The sequence below is a fragment of the Hydra vulgaris genome, chromosome 06 (assembly GCF_038396675.1).
Source record: "Hydra vulgaris chromosome 06, alternate assembly HydraT2T_AEP".
Lineage (NCBI taxonomy): Eukaryota > Metazoa > Cnidaria > Hydrozoa > Anthoathecata > Hydridae > Hydra > Hydra vulgaris.
In genome coordinates, this window is record NC_088925.1 from 10,685,870 (window position 1) to 10,707,255 (window position 21,386).

Below are 21,386 nucleotides of genomic sequence, written 5' to 3' on the forward strand. Positions count from 1 at the left end.
TGCAAATAAAATAATATTTTTTTTGTAGGAATTTTTTATTTTAAAAGTAATAACAAATCTTTATTAAAAATAAATTATATAAAATAAAATTTAAGTTACATAAGCTTACATTTTATATAATTTGTAAAGTAAATTAAAAGGAATTTATATAAAGTAAATTTACTTATTTTACAATAACTTTGACAGGATCTTGTACAAAAGTAATGTAAAAAAGTAAAACTTTAAGTCACTAACATTTATTTTGCCGCAACATTTTGATTTGCACGGTTTTAGGTATTTCTTCCCTGTAAAATTTGTAAATATCAATAATAAGTTTCTGCCCATGATTAAAACCCTCTCTGGTTCCGGTCCATAATAGTTTTAGCTATAATAACTATTCTCTGAATCAAACCGTCTCAAAAATATTCACTCTCTGGCCAACCATTCGAAAGGTCTCAAATTTAGACAGAGCTGAAACAAGGCAGTTAGCAGAAGGTGCATATACCCATGGGAGACTCAGAATGAGTAATTTATTTGAAAGAAAAATAAACGGCATAATAGTTAGTTCTTTTTAAAAAGTTTTTTGCTTAAATGCATTTATTATTTAAAAACTAAGGAGAGAAAGTTTAAACCTGTCCTGAATTATAGGGGCTATAACACCATACCCTAAAGATTAAGGAGCCTCGAACTTTTTAAGAGGACGCTTTATTTTTGTAAATGTTTTTGGCCACTTTGATATGAAAAAAGTTCAACTGCTCAAGAATATCTTTTGACTCTAAAAGTTCAAAGGTTATGATTGTATAAAGTTTACACCCAAACCAAATAAGGTGGTTGTTTCAACATTTTCCTAAACATTCTAATGTGATATAAACTAGTAACCAGACTAGTCAATGGATAGACTTACAACACAGACATAGACAATTCTGTATGTTGTAATGGACACAACAAATGTTTAATTTTTTGTCCTTGTTGTGTCTATCAAATTTTTGATGGTGTCCTAAGATTGCTCGGTTAAAAAATAATTTTCACTTCATAAGTCTACAAAGCATAATTTTTTGTCTATTTGGTGTCTATGATTTTGTCTAAATTTACTTGATTTCATAAAACCAGAAATATTGATTTTTGCCAATAAAATCTAAATTACCCAAAAAATCCCTTAGAAACAAAAAATAAATTTTCACGCATATTCACTGAGAATTGAAAAACAACTGAACTGAGTAATTAATGAACTTCAATTGAGCACAAAATAGTCCATTTTGAGGTTTTTAAATAGACATTAACTTTTTAATCAACAGCACACGCTGGACAAAAAATTAAAAAATGAACTTCTGTTAGAAAAATTGTATTTTTAATTTTGTGCTCGTTTTCAGTTTTTGAAACGATGCTGCAGTGAAAATTTAATTACTCGTTATAAGTCCAAATTATATATTAAATAGATCTTCTATACCTCATTAAAAAATCGAGATTGTTCATTTAGCGTCCGTTTTCAAAATGATTGTCTAAAAAGACAAACATTTTTTATAGACAATTCATTTTTGATAGTTGTAATTAAAATTGTTGCAATTAGTGCTTTGTCGAAGTCTATTTTTGTCCTTTTATAATAAGTCCATTAGAGATTGTCTGGTTGCTAATATAAACAAGAACATACTTAAGTTTGGCACTTAAGTATGTTTTATTTACCGAAAGTATATTTGCTAACCAAAATCATTGGTTTTTCATAATTATATTAATCATAGGCCACGTGTATAAAAAAAAGCAATTGCTTAATTCAGTAATTGGTCAGTTTTACGTGAATAAAAACTTCAGAAGTTTTGCACTAGTTTTTATTCGCGTAAAGTTAAGCAGTTTACTCAGTAATTGCTCAGCTTTACGTGAATAAAAACTTAAGCAAAATTGCTGAAATTTTTATTCACGTAAAGTTGACTAATTACTGAGTAAAAGCAATTGCTTTTTTTCATTCACCCGGCCTATTACATCTCAAAATTTACGCAATTAGACATCGTTATATTATTGGTTACCATAAAGTCTTTAAATGAGTTTAATATGGTTTTTAACAACACATTAAAAGACCTCATTTGTACGTAACTATTAATATTACTATTAGTTAAAGATGCTGTTGATTAAGTAATTCTAATCGGTTTGCTTTTGACGTTGTAAAATACCACTCAATATTAGTATTTAAATCAATTTAAAATTAAATCTTGTATTTTGTTTAATTTATATTTTCACGGATAATATTTTTTTTAAACCATTTTGTTTATGTGTTAAAAAAAAAAAATTATTCAAAATTTCTGTAATATTTCTTCTGTTTCAGTATATTATTTTAGGAAAATGTTTTTCTCTTTTTCTAAAATAACATACTAAAACAGGAGAACTTGGTATTTCAGCTACTTATGTTAATTTTTTAGGTATATTCCCAAAAAATACAAAACTATAATTGTCAACTAAAATAAGATTATAAAACTCAAACTTCAGAAAAATGCATGATCATCAATTTTTAATGGCAAGTTTTTAATATGTACATACTAAAGTCATTAAAGACTTTATTATGTACGTATATTTAGGGGCTTGGCAATAAGACTATTTTTGTCTTCTTCTTGCCCCCGTTATTCGTATATTTTACAAATGAAAATTAATAATTTGAAACGGCAAATTTAGAAAAATAAAAAATCAGCTATTGCATTAAAGAATGTCTTAATGTAATAAAAAAAATCAAATGAGGAAATTAAATTTGAAAAAAAAAACTAATTAATTAATATTTTTTTTAAATATCTAAAAAAAATTATTATTAAAAAAGAAATTAATTTGATAATTATCAAATTAATAATAATAAAAATAAGAATAATTTGAACAACATTATAATAAAAATACAAATGATCTTGTAGACTAAAGTCACTTATAAAAACTTAATTTTCTTGGTTATTCTTCGACAAATTTAAAGTCTGCGTCATTTGATTACTTATTCACGAACAAAGAGTTAAATTAACTTTTGCTCCGAACTTTTGAATGAGGAACAGAAAATGATTGTCAGACATACTTATAACTTAATTAAAGATAATATTTTCAATCCCTCAAATAATTGGGGAGGTTGCTCAAAATTTATATGGTCATAGTTTTTGAACACTAAGAGATTATTGCATGACATTAGAGACTTGTTAATGCACTTAAGTTTAGTTTAAAATGTTAAAAAAAATGTATATCTAAATGTTATAACTCATCGCTCTTACACTAATGGTATGCAAAGGAAGTTAACATTTTAGGGGTTATTTGTTAACAGAGTCCGAGTATCGCGATACTTTTGTAAAGCTTTAAAAATGAATATATAAATGTTTGGAGTTTGCTTCATGTCGTTACCTAAAGTTAAATTCTCAAACAAAAACAAAAAGCTTGCTTCCGGCCTGATTTTAATATGTGGTTGGAATCTGGTTGTTTAAATATTGTGATTTGCACTTTTGTTAACTCTTTTACTTTAAATTTTTGAAAATTGAAAGTAAGAAAAATTTACTGAAAAAAAAAAAAAAAGCTAGATGTTATTTCATCTGTATGATAAAATAACATGAAGACACTTTTCTTCACAATCGACCACATAATTTTAAATTTTAAAGTGTGGTTTTTTGAACCATCCGCTCTTAAAATTCGCTATATTAAATAAATTAAAATAAGCGGTTGTTGTGTTTATGAAAAGTTATAAACTTTTTTTAAGTTAATCACTTTTATTTTCTTACCTTTAATTTTTTTTTAGTTAATCTTAATGCTATTTATATCAGTTATTTAAAAGTTTTTTCAAAAAGACTGTCTGGTTTATTGTTCTTGCTTTGGAAATAGCTCTGCATTTTGCAATTTTATTCTAAGTTTTGTATTTTGACTTTTTTTATTCAGCGTGGTTGTTGTTAGAAACCAATCTAACCAAAATGAAATTTATTTCTGGAAATGACTAACTATAATAATTGTTAGATAATAGAATAATAAAGAAATAATTGTTGTCTGGAATAGACTAGTTGAAATTAGTTTATTCCAGACAACTAGTCTGGAAGGTAGTGAAAAATCAATCGCAAGATTCCGGGACAACTGATAGCCGACAAATATCTTGTGAAGTCAAACTAATGTTTGAAAAAAAAAAATAAAAGTTTATTCTAAGCACTACTTTAATTGAATTTTACTTTTCTAATCATCTTTGTGCGGGTTGCATACCAACGCAACAAAAAGGAGGTTATTTGGGTGCCCACAAAATATAGTAAAAGATTGAACAGCTTTCCTTACCATCTTTTATTTCAAATAGGTTATATATAACAAAACGCAATAAAAGATTATATCTGATAAACACTACTTTAATCATATAAATGATATCAGATAGTTTTAATGACTTATAATTTTTTGAAACCTGTTTTAGCAGTCGATACCCTTGTGGATACCAAAAATGTTGCGTCATATTACTGATGTGTTTTCATCATTTCGTCACTACATTTATTTACGTCAACTTCTTTTGCAATTAAAAAAATCGGTAACTTCTTAGAACATTTTTTTTATTTGTAAATCTTATACTTAAAGTGAAACTATAATTGAATCTGATGAGTTCATTAAATGTGTATATACATTAAACGCATTATCTTTCCTTGAGACCTTATGAACATGATGTAACCAATATCTTTTGATTAATTTTTTTGCAACATTCTCGCGCTTCTTTACCTAAAGCTCTTACAGGAACGGGAGAATTTAAACTAACTTCTTCTCCATGTGCTAATATTTTATGATCTGTTACAGGAACCATACTCTATATTTATTGAGCAAATTCAAAAAAAAAAAAACTTTAAACATAGTAACTTTGTCAAATTAGTTTGATAATACTGTCTTTGTGCTTACACACATAAGTTATGCTTAGACACATAAATTATAAAAAATTATCTTACTATCCTACATTTAGACTTAAAATAAAGAACATAAAAAACTAATGAATGGAATATAATAAAATAACTTCAATTAAGAGAAGTTTTGCTTGAGTATAACTTTAATGAGAGGTTTAAATATAAGAAATTAGCTATGGAAGATTTCAAAAACGAAGTGATAACTTTTTGTAATGATTTTCATGCCTTAAGTTTTATGCTTTTTTTTATAGATTAGCTAAAAAGGTTTATAAATAAGCATATTTGTTCAATCATTTTAAATTTTCAATGACTTAATTATTTTGTTCTATTAGATTAAATTAAACGCGCAAACTGTTTTTTTTGGAATTGCGGTTTATTCTCTTCCGGCTAATTGCTATATAGGGGGCACATACCAAGGCTTGCGAAGACGAATTCAGCTCACTAAAAAGCATCAAAACCCCCTTCGACGGACCAAGAGTAAGAGAGTTTAGTGTCTCATACTGCCCCGTTTTACTTTAACCTTTGAAAGAAACCATGGATTTCATAGTTTTTGACTTTTATGATCCATTATTTGAAGGGTTTAGATATATCTTTGAAAACAACTTGAGCTAATGGAAATTTTTTCAAACAAATCTGTAATATTACTGATGAATAATAGGATGAAGTAATATATATATTTTTAAATCCTCTGATATTCTGTTGTAAAAAAACTTTTCAAAAATATTTGAAATATGGGAAAGTAAGGAAATGGGACAAAAGTTAGTAACAGTGGCGGTGTTAGGCGTCGGCAACGTCGGCGACTGCCGACGGCTTCGCGTTTAAAGGAGCCTCGCAAAAATATACTAAAAAAAATTAAATATTGTATTTTAATTATAATTGATGATATTTTTACATATCTTATTTTGCTTTACTGGACAAAAATATGTTTATTTGTCGGTTTTATCATCGGTATTATATTATTTCAACTTTAGATAAATATCATTTTCTATGTATCTATCTTATTCTAACTGTTTCTGATAACATAAAAGCATTTTTAAATGTTGTTTACCGGCTCTAAGGCGTAACGTATCGTTAACTATATAATTAACAAGGAATGTTAATATTCAATTCTGGATCTATAAAAAATTCGATTGTCTCATTCTACCTTTATTTGATTGTCTCATTCCATTTTTATTCGATTGTCTCATTCCATTTTTATTCGTTTACAGCACATGACGCGTCAAATTAGTAAAACAATTATAAAATCTAAGAAATTAAAATGAATTTAAATTCAAATTTAAGTTTTTTTTTATTATAACCTAACTAGCTTATTAAGTTATAATTTAAATATTAAATATAGTGTAATTATTTAAGCATTTAGTACAGCTATTGATAAGAACTACAATCTGTTATAAAAATAATAACGAAGTGAATATTACAAACTGTTATATATAAAATTTAACTCTTTATTTAATTAATTACACGTAAACCAACGAGAGATAGAAATATAGGAAGAACATGGAAATCTTGCATCGAAAAAAAAAATAAAGACTGAAATAGAGAAATCAAACCAAGCTATAAGTTCCAGTATAATGAAATTTCTTAAGAAACCCCTTTCAACTGCTACTGCTTCAGAGTCCTTTGATGAATCTTGGCCAAATTTCATTGGTTTCTGAAACAGAACCAGCTTCAGAGTCAAATGTATCAGCTGTGACCCAAGAGTTTGAACGCAATAAAGATTTGGCAAGTGATAAAATTTGTGACTCAGTAAATCAAGTGACTCAGTAAATCAAGAGCAAGCAATTCACTTGAACGATTCATTTATAAACTTAGATGCAGGAAAATGGACATTTCCAATCTCTTTGCGTCATGACTTAATTCAAAACAGTCCCCATCAAAATACAGAGAAATCTGGTAAAAGTTACCCCAACGACGCAAATAACAAATCTTTTCAAAATTTCAATTTACGCGAAAAACTGATTTGCAGCGATACGCAACGCCGCGGATGGTTAGTTTACTCCTTGTCAATAGATAAAGTTTATTGCTTTCCTTCTAGACTTTTTTCGCATACACAGACTCAGATGGTGAAAGAAAGATATTGTAACTGGAACGATCTGAGTCGGATATTGCATAGATATGAAAAAAAAATCAAGGACACATTGAGTGCATGGTTAAATGGATGGAATTTTATAGAAAAATCAAAAACGGAAAAACAATAGATAAGGAAAACGAGAGATTGATTAGAAAATATAAAAAATATTGGTATAATTTGATGAAAGATTGATTGATAAAATAAACTTTTTAGCCTTGCGCAATCTGGCATTTAGAGGTCATCGCGAATCACTTAACCTGGGCAATAAGCAGAAAAAGTGATAACTTTATAGACTTTTTAAAATTGTTTATTTAAATTGTTATTCAAATATGATCTGACGCTGAAAGAGCACTTGTAACGAATTAATGAAAAGCAAATTGCTCAAAATTATCAAGTCACGACATTCAAAATGAATTAACTACATTGATGTCTGAAACAGTTATTGATGGAGTTATACACAGAGTTAAACAAGCAAAATACTATGCCATTTTGTTCAATTGCACCAGAGATGCAAGTTGTATTGAACAAATACCAATAATATTAAGATTTTGCAATTCCTTACCTGGAGCAATAGAGGAACATTTTGTTGGTTTTATTGCCGTTACGGAAACTTCAGGAGAGTATTTAGCAAACTCCATATTACAAGAACTAGAGAGATGATCTAGAAATAATCTAGATATAGAATATTGTCGAGGACAGGGATATGATAATGACGCCAATATGGTTGGCATTAATAAAGGTGTCAGAACAAGAATACTCGACATTAATAAAAGAACATTCTTCACACCGTGCGGATGTCATAGCTGGAATTTACTTTTAATAGATTCAGCTAATTCTTCTACAAAAGCTAAAAAATTTTTCGGCTTTATTATAAAAATCTATGTACTCTTTTCGAAGTCAAGCAAGCGTTGGGAACTTACACAAATTAAATTAAAACTAGCACTAAAACCTCTTTCAGAGACACAGCGGGAGAGTAGAATAGGAGCAGTTAAAGTTATACTGTTGCAATTTAATAATGTTATCGAATGTGTGAATGACTTGAAAAATAAAACTGCCAATTTTCCGTTTCCGTGTCTTTTCCTTGGGTTTTTCGATTAAAAAAAGGATAAAACTTGTTTAATTCAACGAGACTGACAACCATTTGTGATATGTTCGTTAATGTTCCTGACATATTCAACTCTGTTTTGTTTATTTTAACTACTGTTTATTTTAGAAGGTTCCTTGTGCACTTTTTTTAAAATGTAAACTATTTGCCTTTGTGGTAATTGACAATTCTTGTGGTACTGACGCTTAGACTAAATTGTCCTAACATCTCTTTTTAATGGCGACCAACGTCAGCTGACAGTCAATTTCAATACGTGTTAAAGTTTCTTGAACTTGATCTTCGTTCAATTTTATTAGGCTTAAAAGCACCTTTTTCAACAAAACTTGAATATCCGCTTCGAACTCAGTTGTATGCTGACTTATATTTGACACCTAATGTTTGAGTCAGAGTCATCCACTTGTCATTTTTCTCAGCAAATTCAACAACTCTTGATTGAAGATAAGATATGGATCTAGATGTTCCAAATAAAAAAATTTGGTGAAATAAATATGACATGGATTTAGTTTTTAGGAAGAAATGTCTCTTGGAATCAAGCTCCAAATTAATGGTCCTAGATAGCGAAGTGAATGTTTTCCGTATAATTCCGATCTAATTCGAGGGCTGCTGAAGTATTACTTCGTGTATTAAGCGTTTTCTTATTAACAAATATAATGTCACTTTGTGAGCTTTTGTTAATATTATTTTTAATTTTGAATATTTCTAGAGCTAGAAACTGCAAATTTCTTTGATGTACTGAGACAGAGTTAACTTTTTCTAAAAGTTTTTCAAATGTTGATTCATAGTCATTGTATGCCAATCGAAGAGCCCTTGTATTCAACTTATTAATTTTTACATTTGTTGCTTTACTGCAACACATCCACACAAGTAGACAGAACATGAACTGTGATTTAAAGAAAGCGTTTATTACTATTTTTTTTTTCTGAAGGTCAAGATACTTAGCTACTCTTCTATAAATGCTACGTTTTTGATTCGCTTAAGCGCAGACTTGACTAAGATATTAATTGAAATTTAATTTGTTGTCTAAACTTATTCCAAGTAGTTTGACATCATTTTCTTCCCAAATTTGTTTACGATCAATATGCGCCCAAGTTATTTCATGTTTATGTTCCGCAACTATTAAATAACATTTTTTAGGATTAAGTTTTAAACATTTACATTTGAACCACTTTACAATCAGCTTAATATTATTTTCAAGTTTATTGAATAGAACATGCACATCCTTATCTATTACATAAGGAATTGTGTCATCAGCAAAATTACAAACTTTGCAATTTTTTATTAGAAAGACCATATCATTAATATGTATATTAAAAAGAAGGGGTCCTAGCACCAAACCTTGAGGGACACCTTGTAATACTTTTGATCAAGAGCTATATGATGCGTTTACTTTTGTTCTTTGGAATCAATCATCTAGATAGCTTTTAATAAGTTTCAAAGCAGTCAAAACCATAAGCATTAAGTTTAGCTATTAGTAAGTTATGATTTAATGAACCAAAAGCAGATAAGTCCATAAGAATACCAGCAGCAAAACCTGTGTTATCAAGGGGGTGATTAAAAGGGTGATTTTCCATTTTTTAATTAATCTAATAAGAGCATTTTGTGTGCTAAAACCTTTCGATTACCGCAAAGAGAAGGAGATAAATAAATTGATATGTGTTTAAGAATTTGAGATTGTAATAACCTCTCAAATATCTTTGAAACATAGGGTAAAACATTGATCGGACTATAGTTCTCGCATAGCATTGGATCATTTTTCTTAAAAATTGGCATTATGTCTGCTTTTTTAAATTCGTTCGGATAAATCTTGTTTGTTACTACATCATTATTCCATATGTTTAAAAAGTATTTTGAACATAAATCTTCACTAAGCTTTATTGCCTTTTGAGGAATTCCATTGATAGTATTTTCTTTGAATTAAGTTTGTTAATTTCATTCATGAAAAAGTAAGCATCTCTTTATATATTCAGACTAAAAGACAATAAATTTATCATTATATTGATTTACTTTAAAAGGCTTATTGATTTTGCAATATATATACATATGAAGAGTTTATTTTCAAAATGCGGTAAGCGCCATTTAAAAAAAAAAAGGAGATAACTTATGGTTACTTTTTAGTATACAAGAACCTAACACTTTTTGTATCTGAATATTTTTTCAACGAGGTATAACCCTATATTTTTCGATGTTTAAAAATGGTTTTATTTTCAAAACACGGTTTGGAGTTTTTTATTTATGATCAAAATGCTGTATTTGTTTTGACCAATCCACGGCAAGTATAAGTTACTTTTGCGCAAGCGCAGCTAATTTTACCAACATGTTGTTTTCAACTCGTGTAAATTGGCGGACTACGATGGTTCAGATGAAAGTGTTCTCCTGTCTCCTAATCTGCGTAAAAGAAAGATACGTTGCTCGACACGAGAAAAAAACAAACAATTTCTTGATTCTAGTGGAGGAAAGATTCCTTCTTTATTGTGTAATCATAAAATGGGCTTTTTCAAACTGAGTTTGAATAACATTATTTAATGATAAGGAAATAACCAATTAAAAAGACATTATATGAATAAGTTAATAAGGATTTTTGTATTTTATGTTCTTTTTATGGATTTATTTCATAACGATACTTATTTATATATGGTTTATCTTTGGAAACTAATTATGCATTTTTTTTTGTAGTACAAAACATAAGGTTAGGTTAGGAATGCTCTTCTTTAATAAGAAAAAATTGTTTCATTTAAAATTAAACAATTTTGACGTTTAAATTTTCTAGCAGATTTGATTTTGAAATTTAAAAAATTAAAAATAAATATTGTTAATGAATGCTATAAAAAGAAGATAAATAAGTAAGTTTTAAGCACATTTGGATTTTTAGGCACGAGAAATAACACCAGAGAACCTGTTGACGATTCATTCTAACTTTTACCAGCACTCAGACAAAGTATCACAAGATTCAGCAATTTTGGCTATGCTTGAAGTAGACACTGTTAAAAGAGCCAGAGTAAAAGATGATGTCAGGAAAAAGTTAATACGTATCACCATCAAGTACTTCTAAAGTCTTGGAATTAAGTTACAAGTTTGTCAGGCCTCATTTTTTTCTGCGTTATGTAAGTGCACCATTAATTATACTGCTTTTGTATAGATATTTAACCAGCTTAGAATATAATGCTATCAAAAAGTCTAACCACCATTTAATTACAGGCAGTTTTATAGCCAGATTGTAAAAAGTATAATTATTTGAATTCGTCTATAACATTATTAATAAAATAAAACCAAATAATTTGTATTCATGAAGTCAATTTTTTAAAATTAGTATTAATATCAAATTCAACAATAGTCTTATTTCTACGTCATTATAAGATAGAGTTCTCTTATATAAAAGTAAGAATAAGCTTCAGACTCCAGACAAAGATAAGAAATATTTATACAAGTTCATGAACAACCATTATTACTTTTCAGATTTGTTTCTTATTGTAATAGTATATTTCTGATTTAAAGAATATTATTGGTTTCATTTATTCAAAAAATATATATTTTCTTTTTCTTTTTTAGCAATAAAGTCGGATAGAGTGTTAAGGGTTGCCAATCACTGGTTCCAGCATGGGACAACCAGACTTGAAAAACGAGGAGGAACCAGAAAGTTAACGGCTTATGCAAATAAGAGAGATGCTTTAAAAAAACATATTCAGACATTTACTTGTAGAGCTAGTCACTATGGATGAAAGGGTTCTCCACATCAAAAATATCTCCCTTCTGACTTAAATATTAAACTAATGCATAAACTTTACCAAGAACTAAATAAAGATCAAAATCAGTTGATTGTGGGATATCATTTTTACTATGCAATTTTTATGTATAATTTTAATCTTGGCATTGGTCATCCTGCTACAGACACATGCTCTACTTGCCATGCCTTTAAACTGGCAATGAAAGATGTAAATCTCAGCGACGCCTCAAAACAGACCAAAACAGCTTTGTACATTCTCCATAGAAGAAAAGCACGAAAGTTTTACAGCCTTCTCAATGATATACGACCAAATGAAATAACTATTTGCTTTGATATGATGGAGAATCTGGTTTTGTCAAAGCTGCCTATAGGAGAAGCCTACTATTCTCGGCAACTCTATCTTTATGTACTAGGCGTTGTTGTACACAGAGGCAACCAGACTCAACATTTAAATATTAACTTTTTCATCTGGTTGGAATGTGAAAATTGTAAAGATTCCAATATGATTTGTTCAGCGTTACAGCATTTTTTGGTTGCATATCTTTTTGATTTGTGTTCAAATGCATTGGTTCTTCGTTTATTTTCTGATTCCTGCTATGGACAAAATAAAAACATAAACATGGTGTCAATGCTTCTTTCTTTGAGAAAACAACATTTTAGAAATCTTCTTATCACTCATACATTCCCAGAACGAGGGCACTCCTACCTTCCAGCAAATAGAGTGTTTGGTCATGTTCAGCAGGATATCAAAAAACATGAGCAGATTCTAGAACCTGATATCTATAGAGACATTCTCAACAAAGTGTTTGTTTTTGGTCAGGATTGGTCAGCTTTAGACTTTAAAGCAGAAGTAAAAAAATTTGTGAAAACAATAAAAACATTTCAAATAGGCGAGGGAAAAAAATTGATTATCAAATCTAATTATCTGGAAATAGCACAGTGCAGCTATCATTCTGAGCCAACCTCACATTGCCTACTTAAGAAAGGTAAGAAATAGGACACTTTTAAACCAAGCATCCTAGCAACAAAAAACTGTGTAAAAAATGCTAAAAAAAAGATGTTTTTCGTCTCCTAAATGCTGTGGGTGCAGATGCCACAGTACACACACTGTATAAGACATTACTAAAAGATTCCAGAGAAGATACTGAACACTCTAGTGATGACGATATCTAACTTTTTTTTTTTTAATTTTCAATGTAAAAGATAATTCCTGTTATTTTAATATTTAAGAGATAATAGTTGATAAAGTTATAATTAAAAGTTAAATTTTTAAACTAGAAAATAATATTTCACATTTTATTTAATTTACGAAAATAATTAGGTATTTTAAAGTTATTTACCTTTCCATAATATCTGTTAGGTGGATATTCATATTTATAAAATGGATATACAGCATTTTTCTGATAAGCAGTAATAGGATATACAGCACTTTGAACGCAAATACGATTTTTAAATAAAAAAAACTTCAATTATCTCAATACCACAAAAATGGATATACCATATATATATATATATATATATATATATATATATATATATATATATATATATATATATATATATATATATATATATATATATATATATATATATATATATATATATATATATATACATATATATATATATATATATATATATATATATATATATATATATATATATATATATATATATATATATATATAAATTTAAACATATCTTTTGCTGTTCATATAGCTAAAAAATAATAATACAAGGACCCTTTTTCATAAAATGAAAAGAAAAACGATTTATATAAACGGACAGGTACTCAAAGAAGATATGGATGACCAAAGTCATCATAATCTTTTTATAGAACCCCTATTTGGGTTTTTAACAAGTTTAAAGTAAAACATAATTGTTAAAATTATATAAAACTCCGTTGAAATATGAAAAAATAAGCATCTCCGTTATATATTTAAACTATAAGACAATAAATAGAATAAACTCCAATGAATATAAATTAGTTTAAATAAAAAAATAAAACATAATATAAGATATTAAGTTTAACAAAAAGATTTATTAAGCAGGCTTGTATATCAAATTTCAAAGCTTTCATTTGGTTTTATAATTTCTCTTTTTATATGAAACAAATAAATTTACTGGTTTCACCATATTGAAGAAGGCTATTAAAGCTGTTCCATATCTTAAACCCTCGATATGTTATGTTGTACTCTTTATATTTAGTTAATTTACGAGGCAGTCTATAGGTGAGCCTCTCATTAGATCTTAGAGAATATTTATTATTTTAATTTATTTTAAATTTTGTTTCAAATTTTTTGGTGTAAGATTTTTAAAATGATTATACATGAAGATCATGTGTTGAAATTTGTTTCTCATATACATTCAACATTTTTATTTCCCTCATTAATAGCTTTGCATGCTCAAATCTATTTTTTTATTATATATTTCTGCTAGCATGTTTTTGCACACTAAATATCTTTTTAAGTTTAGCAGGTTGTGTGCTAGCCCACAAAATGTTATCATAATTAATTAAGTGACGAATTAGGCTAAAGTATAATAATTTAATACTTTGAGTATTTATCAATGGGCTAATTCTGTACATTATGCCAATTGTTTTGTTTAATTTTGGATTGCATGTATTTTATGTGAGGACACCAAGATAAGTTTTTATTTACAAAAACTCCAAGATATTTTAAAAATTCCAGCTTTTTAATTTGTTTATCATTTATAAAGAGAGCTGGTAATTTAAGCGGGAGATTTTCTTTTTTTTTTTTTTTATAAAATAATGTATATTGAGTTTTATTTGTGTTTATTGAGAGCATGTTAGCCCTAAACCATTTATTTACTTTCATCAATTCAATATTCATATCTCTTCAAAAATCATATAACTTGCAGTAAAATTATAACTTAACGCGTTATAACTTAAGTTATCTTAGCTTTTGGTAAAGTAAAATAAAAGGTTACAAAGTAGAAAAAATAAAGAATAAAATGTTGATGAATTAAAAAAAAAAATTATAAATTAAAAATATAAGGTTAAAAGCAAAATCGATATGGGCCTAAATCTCTCCATATAAAAAAAGTATATATATATATATATATATATATATATATATATATTAAAGGATTATCCTAAAGCGACACTAGGTTGACGAAGATAATGAAGATATCTGTATCACCCAGAAAATTCAAAAAAAGCATGCACTCCTTCACTAACCAAAAGCATTTGCTTCGATTTCGCTTCGAATTTGTAAAGAGTTTCAAGAGTTTTAAGTTTATTAGATAGAACTTTATTCCATACTTTCTGTCCTTTATTATAACTTTATTCCATACTTTTATTCGTCTGATAGCTATTGAAAACTCAATTGCGGTAAAAACTTTTGGGCTGAATATTAGTGTTGTTTGAGTATCTGGTTAAGTGTCTGTGCTTATTTATTATGAAAAACAAATTAAAAATTTTTAGTGTTGTTTTTGTATTAACTTCATCTATTGGATGTTGAATGCTGGATCTTCTTGACTCAATGCATGAGTTTTGCTAGTGTCTCTGTTTTTATGACTAGGCAACTCATTTTATTATTTCCTAATGAGGGTACAGCTCTAAAACTCAGTTTTATGGTTCTTAGGCCGGCTGGTAGTCAGGTTTCCTGAACTTTGTGGTAGCTCTCAGAGAGGCTGATTCTATCAACAGCTAAAAAATATCAAAGTATTAACAGTGCCATGTGCCATGTTGCGCATGGATGGTGTCCCTTTTTGTACTTTTGGTGTGCATTGTCTAGGCCACATTTGGAGCCCTTTGTTACGGCTTAGGGTTTATTAGTAGTAATGTTGCAATTGCTTGGGCTATAAAACAGTGATCTGAGTACTATCTATGCTTTGAGTCAAGTTCTTCAACAAAATTAAAAATGAATAAAGTACCAAAAACTATAAAACACAAAAAACCATCATCACCACCAAGTTCTCTAAACCTATCATTCACTAATATTCGTGGTCTTCGAAGTAACTTTTCTTCTGTTGAGTCTTATCTCTTGCAAAGTTCACCAAAACTACTTGCTCTTTGTGAGACTAATTTGAGTTCAGCAGTCTCATCTTGTGATCTCAGTAATAATCGTTACCTTCCTTTAATTCGTACTCAATAATCACATGCTTGGCCTGGGCATTTACATTCGTAAGAATTCACCCATTTATCGTGAAACTAGGTTTGAATCCACAGACTATTCTTTCATGTGCTTTCGTTTAGCATTACTTCACTCTATCACCTTTCTCTTTGTTTTGTATCGCTCTCCTTCATCTCAAGACTGCACTCTTTTTAATGTTATTTCTGATCATATTGACCAAGCCCTCTCTCTTTATCCATCAGCTAACATTATTGTTATTGTATCGGTGACTTTAATCCACAGACTACTCTTATTTATTATTATTTAATTCCACAGACTATTATTATTCATCACACTGAATGGCTCTAGGGTCAGTGATTCTGCAGGCATTAAAGCCCACAACTTTTGCCTTTCTCAATCCCTAGCTCAAATAGTCAACTTTCCAAGTCGCTTTCCAGACAACCTGAATCATATAACTTCTCTACTCAACTTATGTCTTGTTTCTGATCCTAGTCAGTGCTTAGTTTGTCCACATTCACCCTTAGGTGCTTCTGATCACAGTTTGATCTCTCTAAAACTAATATCTACAGTGTCCGACAAAAAAAAAGCTTAGGTAGACATGCAAGAGAACTCAACTAAATTTCTACAACTGATATAGAAAAATGAGATAAAAATTTTTTATTTGGTGCATTGATAATTAGATAGAAAAAAACAAGAAAAAAATGACGAAAATTTGAGAATTTTTATTGAAATAACGAAATAGACCAAACTAATACTTTGTGGTAAAGCCACGGCTTTTGATCACTGCCTTGCACCAACGAGGCATACTCTCAACAAGTGATTGTAAGAGTTCTCCAGATATGTTCTTCCATTGATTTTGAAGCTCTTGTCTTGATTCCATGATCCAATATACTCCAGAGAACTCGATAGGGTTCAGATCAGGACTTTGAGTTGGCCAAGAAAGAACCACTAATTTTTTGTTCTTCAAATAATTTTTCACATTATTTTCCGTATGTTTCGGGTCATTATGTTGCTGAAAGACCCAACTTTTATCTTTAAAAAGCTCATTTGCGCTAGGTATCGGTCGATGAATTAAGATTTGTTTGTACATTTTACTGTCCATAATCCCTGGAATTTTATACAAACGACCAACACCCGATGAAGTAAAACATCCCCATACATTCACTTTTTATCGTGCTTTACTGTTGGCTGTGTTACTAATGGATCGTAACGTTCATTATGTAATCGCCAAACACGCGACCGTCCACTGAAGCGCAAACAAAATGGTGACTCATCACTCCATTAAAAATTTTTCCATTGTTCGATTGTCCAATTCTGATATTGCTTTGCCCATTGAAGTCTTTTTTTCCGGTTACTTTCAGAAAAAAATGGTTTTTTAACGCTCCAGTAAGATTTAAATTTCCCAATAGAATGGATCCTTCGAAGAACCGTCCGTTCGTCAACATTCAGTTTAAAATTTCTCTTTATTTCAGCCGCTGTTAGCTTTCTATTCTTTCGAACCTCTCTTATAATTAATCTGTTCTCTCTGGCAGTTGTTTTACGCCTTCTTCCGCTCCCTTCTTTGCGTTTAAAACTTCCCATCAAATAATACTTGAACAAAAATCTTCAAATTGTAGTGCACCGTCGATTCAATTTTTTTCCAATTTCATGGGCAGTGTATCAACTTTCATGCCATGCCACAATTTGGCCCTTTTCAAACTAAGTGAGTTGTTTTCTTATCTTTTTTTGAGTTGTCTGGCGCATTGTTCGACTTGGGTGCTTTGATAGAAAAAGCGACAATTGAAGCAAGAAAAATAATTTAGAATTACGTTTTCGCTAACAATAAATATTTTTTTTCACAACTCGCTAAAAATTTGTCCGGAATTTGACATGTCAAGCTCTAATTGAAAAATAATAAAATGACGTAAACATGTGGTTGCAGTTTGTCCAAAGATATTTCTAGAATATTAAAGATACACTATTGAAATGAATTATTTCTTCCTAAAATAGTATTAAAAAATATATATATTGTAAAGAATATTTTATTATCATTCTTTTTTGTTGTTATTTTTTGAGAGTTTACCTAAGCTTTTTTTTTGTCGGACACTGTAATTCTTCTTCATCATCTGAATCCCCTATCATCGCACATCTTACAACTATCTTAAAGCTGACTGGGACTCTTTCCGTGACTTTCTTTGTGATGGCCCTTGGGTAGAAATCTTTCGTCTTCCAGTCGACAAATGTGCTTCTTACATAACTTAGTGGATTCAGGCTGGCATTCCAGGTAAAGCCTCACTCTCCTCCATGGTTTTCCTCATATTGTGCTGCTACGATTGCAATTGAAACTGTTACTTCCATATCTATCAGCAAAACAATTCTTCAGAAAATAGACGTCTGTTTATTAATGCTAGGAACCATTGTAAAAAGGTTTTGTCTAACCCCAAAGCCCGCTATTCTCAGGTCATAAATTCTTGTATCTCATCTCAAAAATTAGGCTCTCGTGACTTCTGGAGAATCTTTAATAGTATCAATAATAAGGGCAAATCTTTAATTCCACCTCTCTTGTATGGTTCAGACTTTATCACCTCACTTAAAGTCAAAGCTGAAAACTTTTCATCAATATCAACTCTTGATTCCACTAGTTGCGTTCTGCTTAATATTGTCAATAAACAGGTTGATCTATTGCTTGACATTTGTATCACTACAGTTTCTGTATCTAAAGTAATTTCCTGCTTAGACTTTTCTACAGCTTGTGGCCCGGACAACATATATTATTTTCAAAAATTCTGAAGAGCGATCTGATTCGTCCAACTACCGTCCCATTAATCTTCTTCCTATCATAAGCAAGGTTTTTGAATCTTTAATTAATAAGCTCTTAATTTCTCATCTTGAATCTAATAGCTTACTTTCTGACCATCAATATGGATTTCGATCTTCTCGTTCTTCAGCTGATTTGCTAACAGTAATAACAGATATGTTTTATCGTGCATTAGATAAAGGTGGAGAGGTTAAGGCTATCGCTCTTGACATTTTAAAAACTTTTGATAAAGTTTGGCATGCTGGTCTTCTCCATAAGCTTTCTTCTTATGCTGTATCTGGCAACATTTTTAAGATTATTGAATCCTTTCTTTCCAATCGTAGTATAAAAGTTGTCCTCGATGGACGGCACTCTTCATCTTATTCTGTAACTTCAAGGTTCTATCCTTGGCCCTATGCTCTTTTTAATTTTCATTAACGATCTTCCAGATATTCTCACATCTAAGGTGGCATTGTTTGCTGCTGATACTATCATTTATTCTTGTCGTGATAAGAAGTCAACACTCTCTGATTGGTTGGAGGGAGCATTTGACCTTGAAAAGGATCTCACTTATGCTACAGCAGGGGGCTCACAGTGACTGGTGAACTTCAATACAGATAAAACTCAATTTTTTTCTGTCAATCGTTATCGAAATAATTTAGATCTTCCTATATTTATGAACGGTGATGTACTCGATGAGTCATCCACTCTAGGATTAACTCTTACTTCCGATTTTTCTTGAAAACCATATATTAAACTTGTTGCAAAGTTTAGCATATGCTAAGGTTGCATCTATTTATCGAGCTCGGCACTTCTTACTTCGTATTCTATTCTCTATCTCTATAAATTTCAAATCCGGCCTTAGATGGAATACTGTTGCCATATCTGGGGCGGATCTTCTATTGATGCCCTTCCTCTTTTAGACAAAGTGCAAAAACGCATTGTAAACATATTTGGACCTGCTCTTGCAGCTAACCTCCAACCATTATCACATCGCCGTAATGTTGCTTCTCTTTCTCTTTTCTACAAATACTATAATGGGCACAGCTCTAAAGAACTAGCGTCTATTGTGCCATCTACTAAAATTCATTCTCGTGTTACTCGTCATTCAATTAAGTCTCATCCTTTTTCTGTGACTGTTCCAAAGTGCTCCAAAAACGCTTATTCGTCTAGTTTTTTTCCTCGAACATCTGTTCTTTGGAATTCGCTTCCCTTGTCTTGCTTTCCTGATTCATGTAATTTGCAATCCTTTAAGTCGTCTGTCAATCGTTATCTTGCTCTACAATTTTCATATTTTCTCTTCCAGTAACTTTCAACTTTAATTAGTGGTTGCTTGCAGCCCAGTTGGAAGCGAAGATGTTAAAAAAAAAAAAAAAACTTTGAACATAAAAATTAAAAGACAATAAATGTTCAGTTGGCAGACATTGTAATGTCTGCCAACTAAACATTTGAATATAACCATGGTCATATTCCGCTTTAAAATAGTTCTATGGAGTGTTTAAAATGGCCTATACTAGATAATATTCTAACTGCGTGTTTTTGTTTATTAAAGATTTTTTTACTTTTGTTTTCATTTGCGTTACACTAAGTTATGTTTGTTTAATTCAGATAACTATGAATAATTATTGATAATTTATTTGCATTAAAGCATTCTGTGAGTTTTAAGAGTTTCGTGTTAACTAGGTTCGAAACGAGCTCTGGACAAATTTTCGCGTCACGGTAAGGAAAGAGGCGTGAACTTCCTGGTTAAATGCACTTCCGCGGTGCTCTGTGACAAGACCATTAGGACTTCTTGGGGCACCTAAAATAAAATAAAAATAAAAAAATAAAAAAAAAATAAATTAAACAACATTTTTATATCATGATGAGCATGAAACTAATTTGTCTCATCAGTATACAAAAAAAGCGTCTAGTAATATGGCCGACGATGTGAGTTTCATGGTGGAGGGGCACAATTGCCAATTTCTAAAAAAAAATCCTCTTTATCTAGGAAATTCTCTAAAAAAAAAGGCTCTTTAGAAAAAAAGTGTGTGTGGGGGAGGGGGTGAATGGGGGCAGTGCCTCCTTACCCCCTGGTGTTGTCGACTCTGAGTAAATTACAAGATTTGCTTAAATCATTAATATAAATTAAAAATAAGAGTGGTCCTAAAATCGACCCCAGGGAAGCCCCGCAGCTTATATTCATAATATTAGTTTTTCCGCAGCTAAAAGAAATTAATTTGTTTCCAATTTGACAAATAGCTTTGAAACCATTTAATAATTGAATTCCTTAATTTTATTTAATTTAAATAATTGAACTCCGTAACTTTATTTAAGAGAATATAGAGTCAAATGCTTTGCTTATATCAATAAATACACCTAAAGTAGATTTATTTTCACGGAATGCCTGAAAAATATTTTGAACATGATAAATAACTGCTTGATCAGTCGAGTGATTCTTTTTAAATCCAAATTGTTTATAATAAAGAATATTGTTATTTTGAAATAGCTTAATTAATGATAATTTTTTAAATAGTCTGTGATACATAATGAATACTATTAGTTTTGAAAAGCAAGGTAGTATCGAGGTTAGTCTGTTATTGGAGACGCTTGTAACACCTCCAGATTTCAAGACTGGTACCACACTTACAATTTTAAGTTTATCAGGAAAGGTACCTTGTTCCAGGGAAAAATTAAAAACATGCATGAGCGGAGATTTTAAATAAGAAATTGATAACACTTTGGTCATAGTGTACTAAAATATAACACAACGATCTTTTAATTGAAAATTTTTTT

The 21,386-nt window shown here is 29.8% G+C and overlaps 1 protein-coding gene across 1 annotated transcript; it reads left to right on the top strand.

The window, feature by feature from the left end:
- Positions 1-10,826: 10,826 nt before the first annotated feature.
- On the top strand, positions 10,827-12,897 carry LOC136080946 (uncharacterized). Its single transcript, XM_065798309.1, has 2 exons — positions 10,827-11,118; positions 11,564-12,897. Exon 2 carries the CDS (start codon positions 11,785-11,787, stop codon positions 12,733-12,735), a length of 951 nt encoding a protein of 316 aa, XP_065654381.1. The 5' UTR covers positions 10,827-11,118; positions 11,564-11,784; the 3' UTR covers positions 12,736-12,897.
- The last annotated feature ends 8,489 nt before the right edge of the window (positions 12,898-21,386 follow it).

What these genes read in the sequence shown, in the direction of transcription:
- LOC136080946 (XM_065798309.1), top strand. Translation starts at nt 11,785, where the DNA reads ATGCATAAACTTTACCAAGAACTAAATAAAGATCAAAATCAGTTGATT.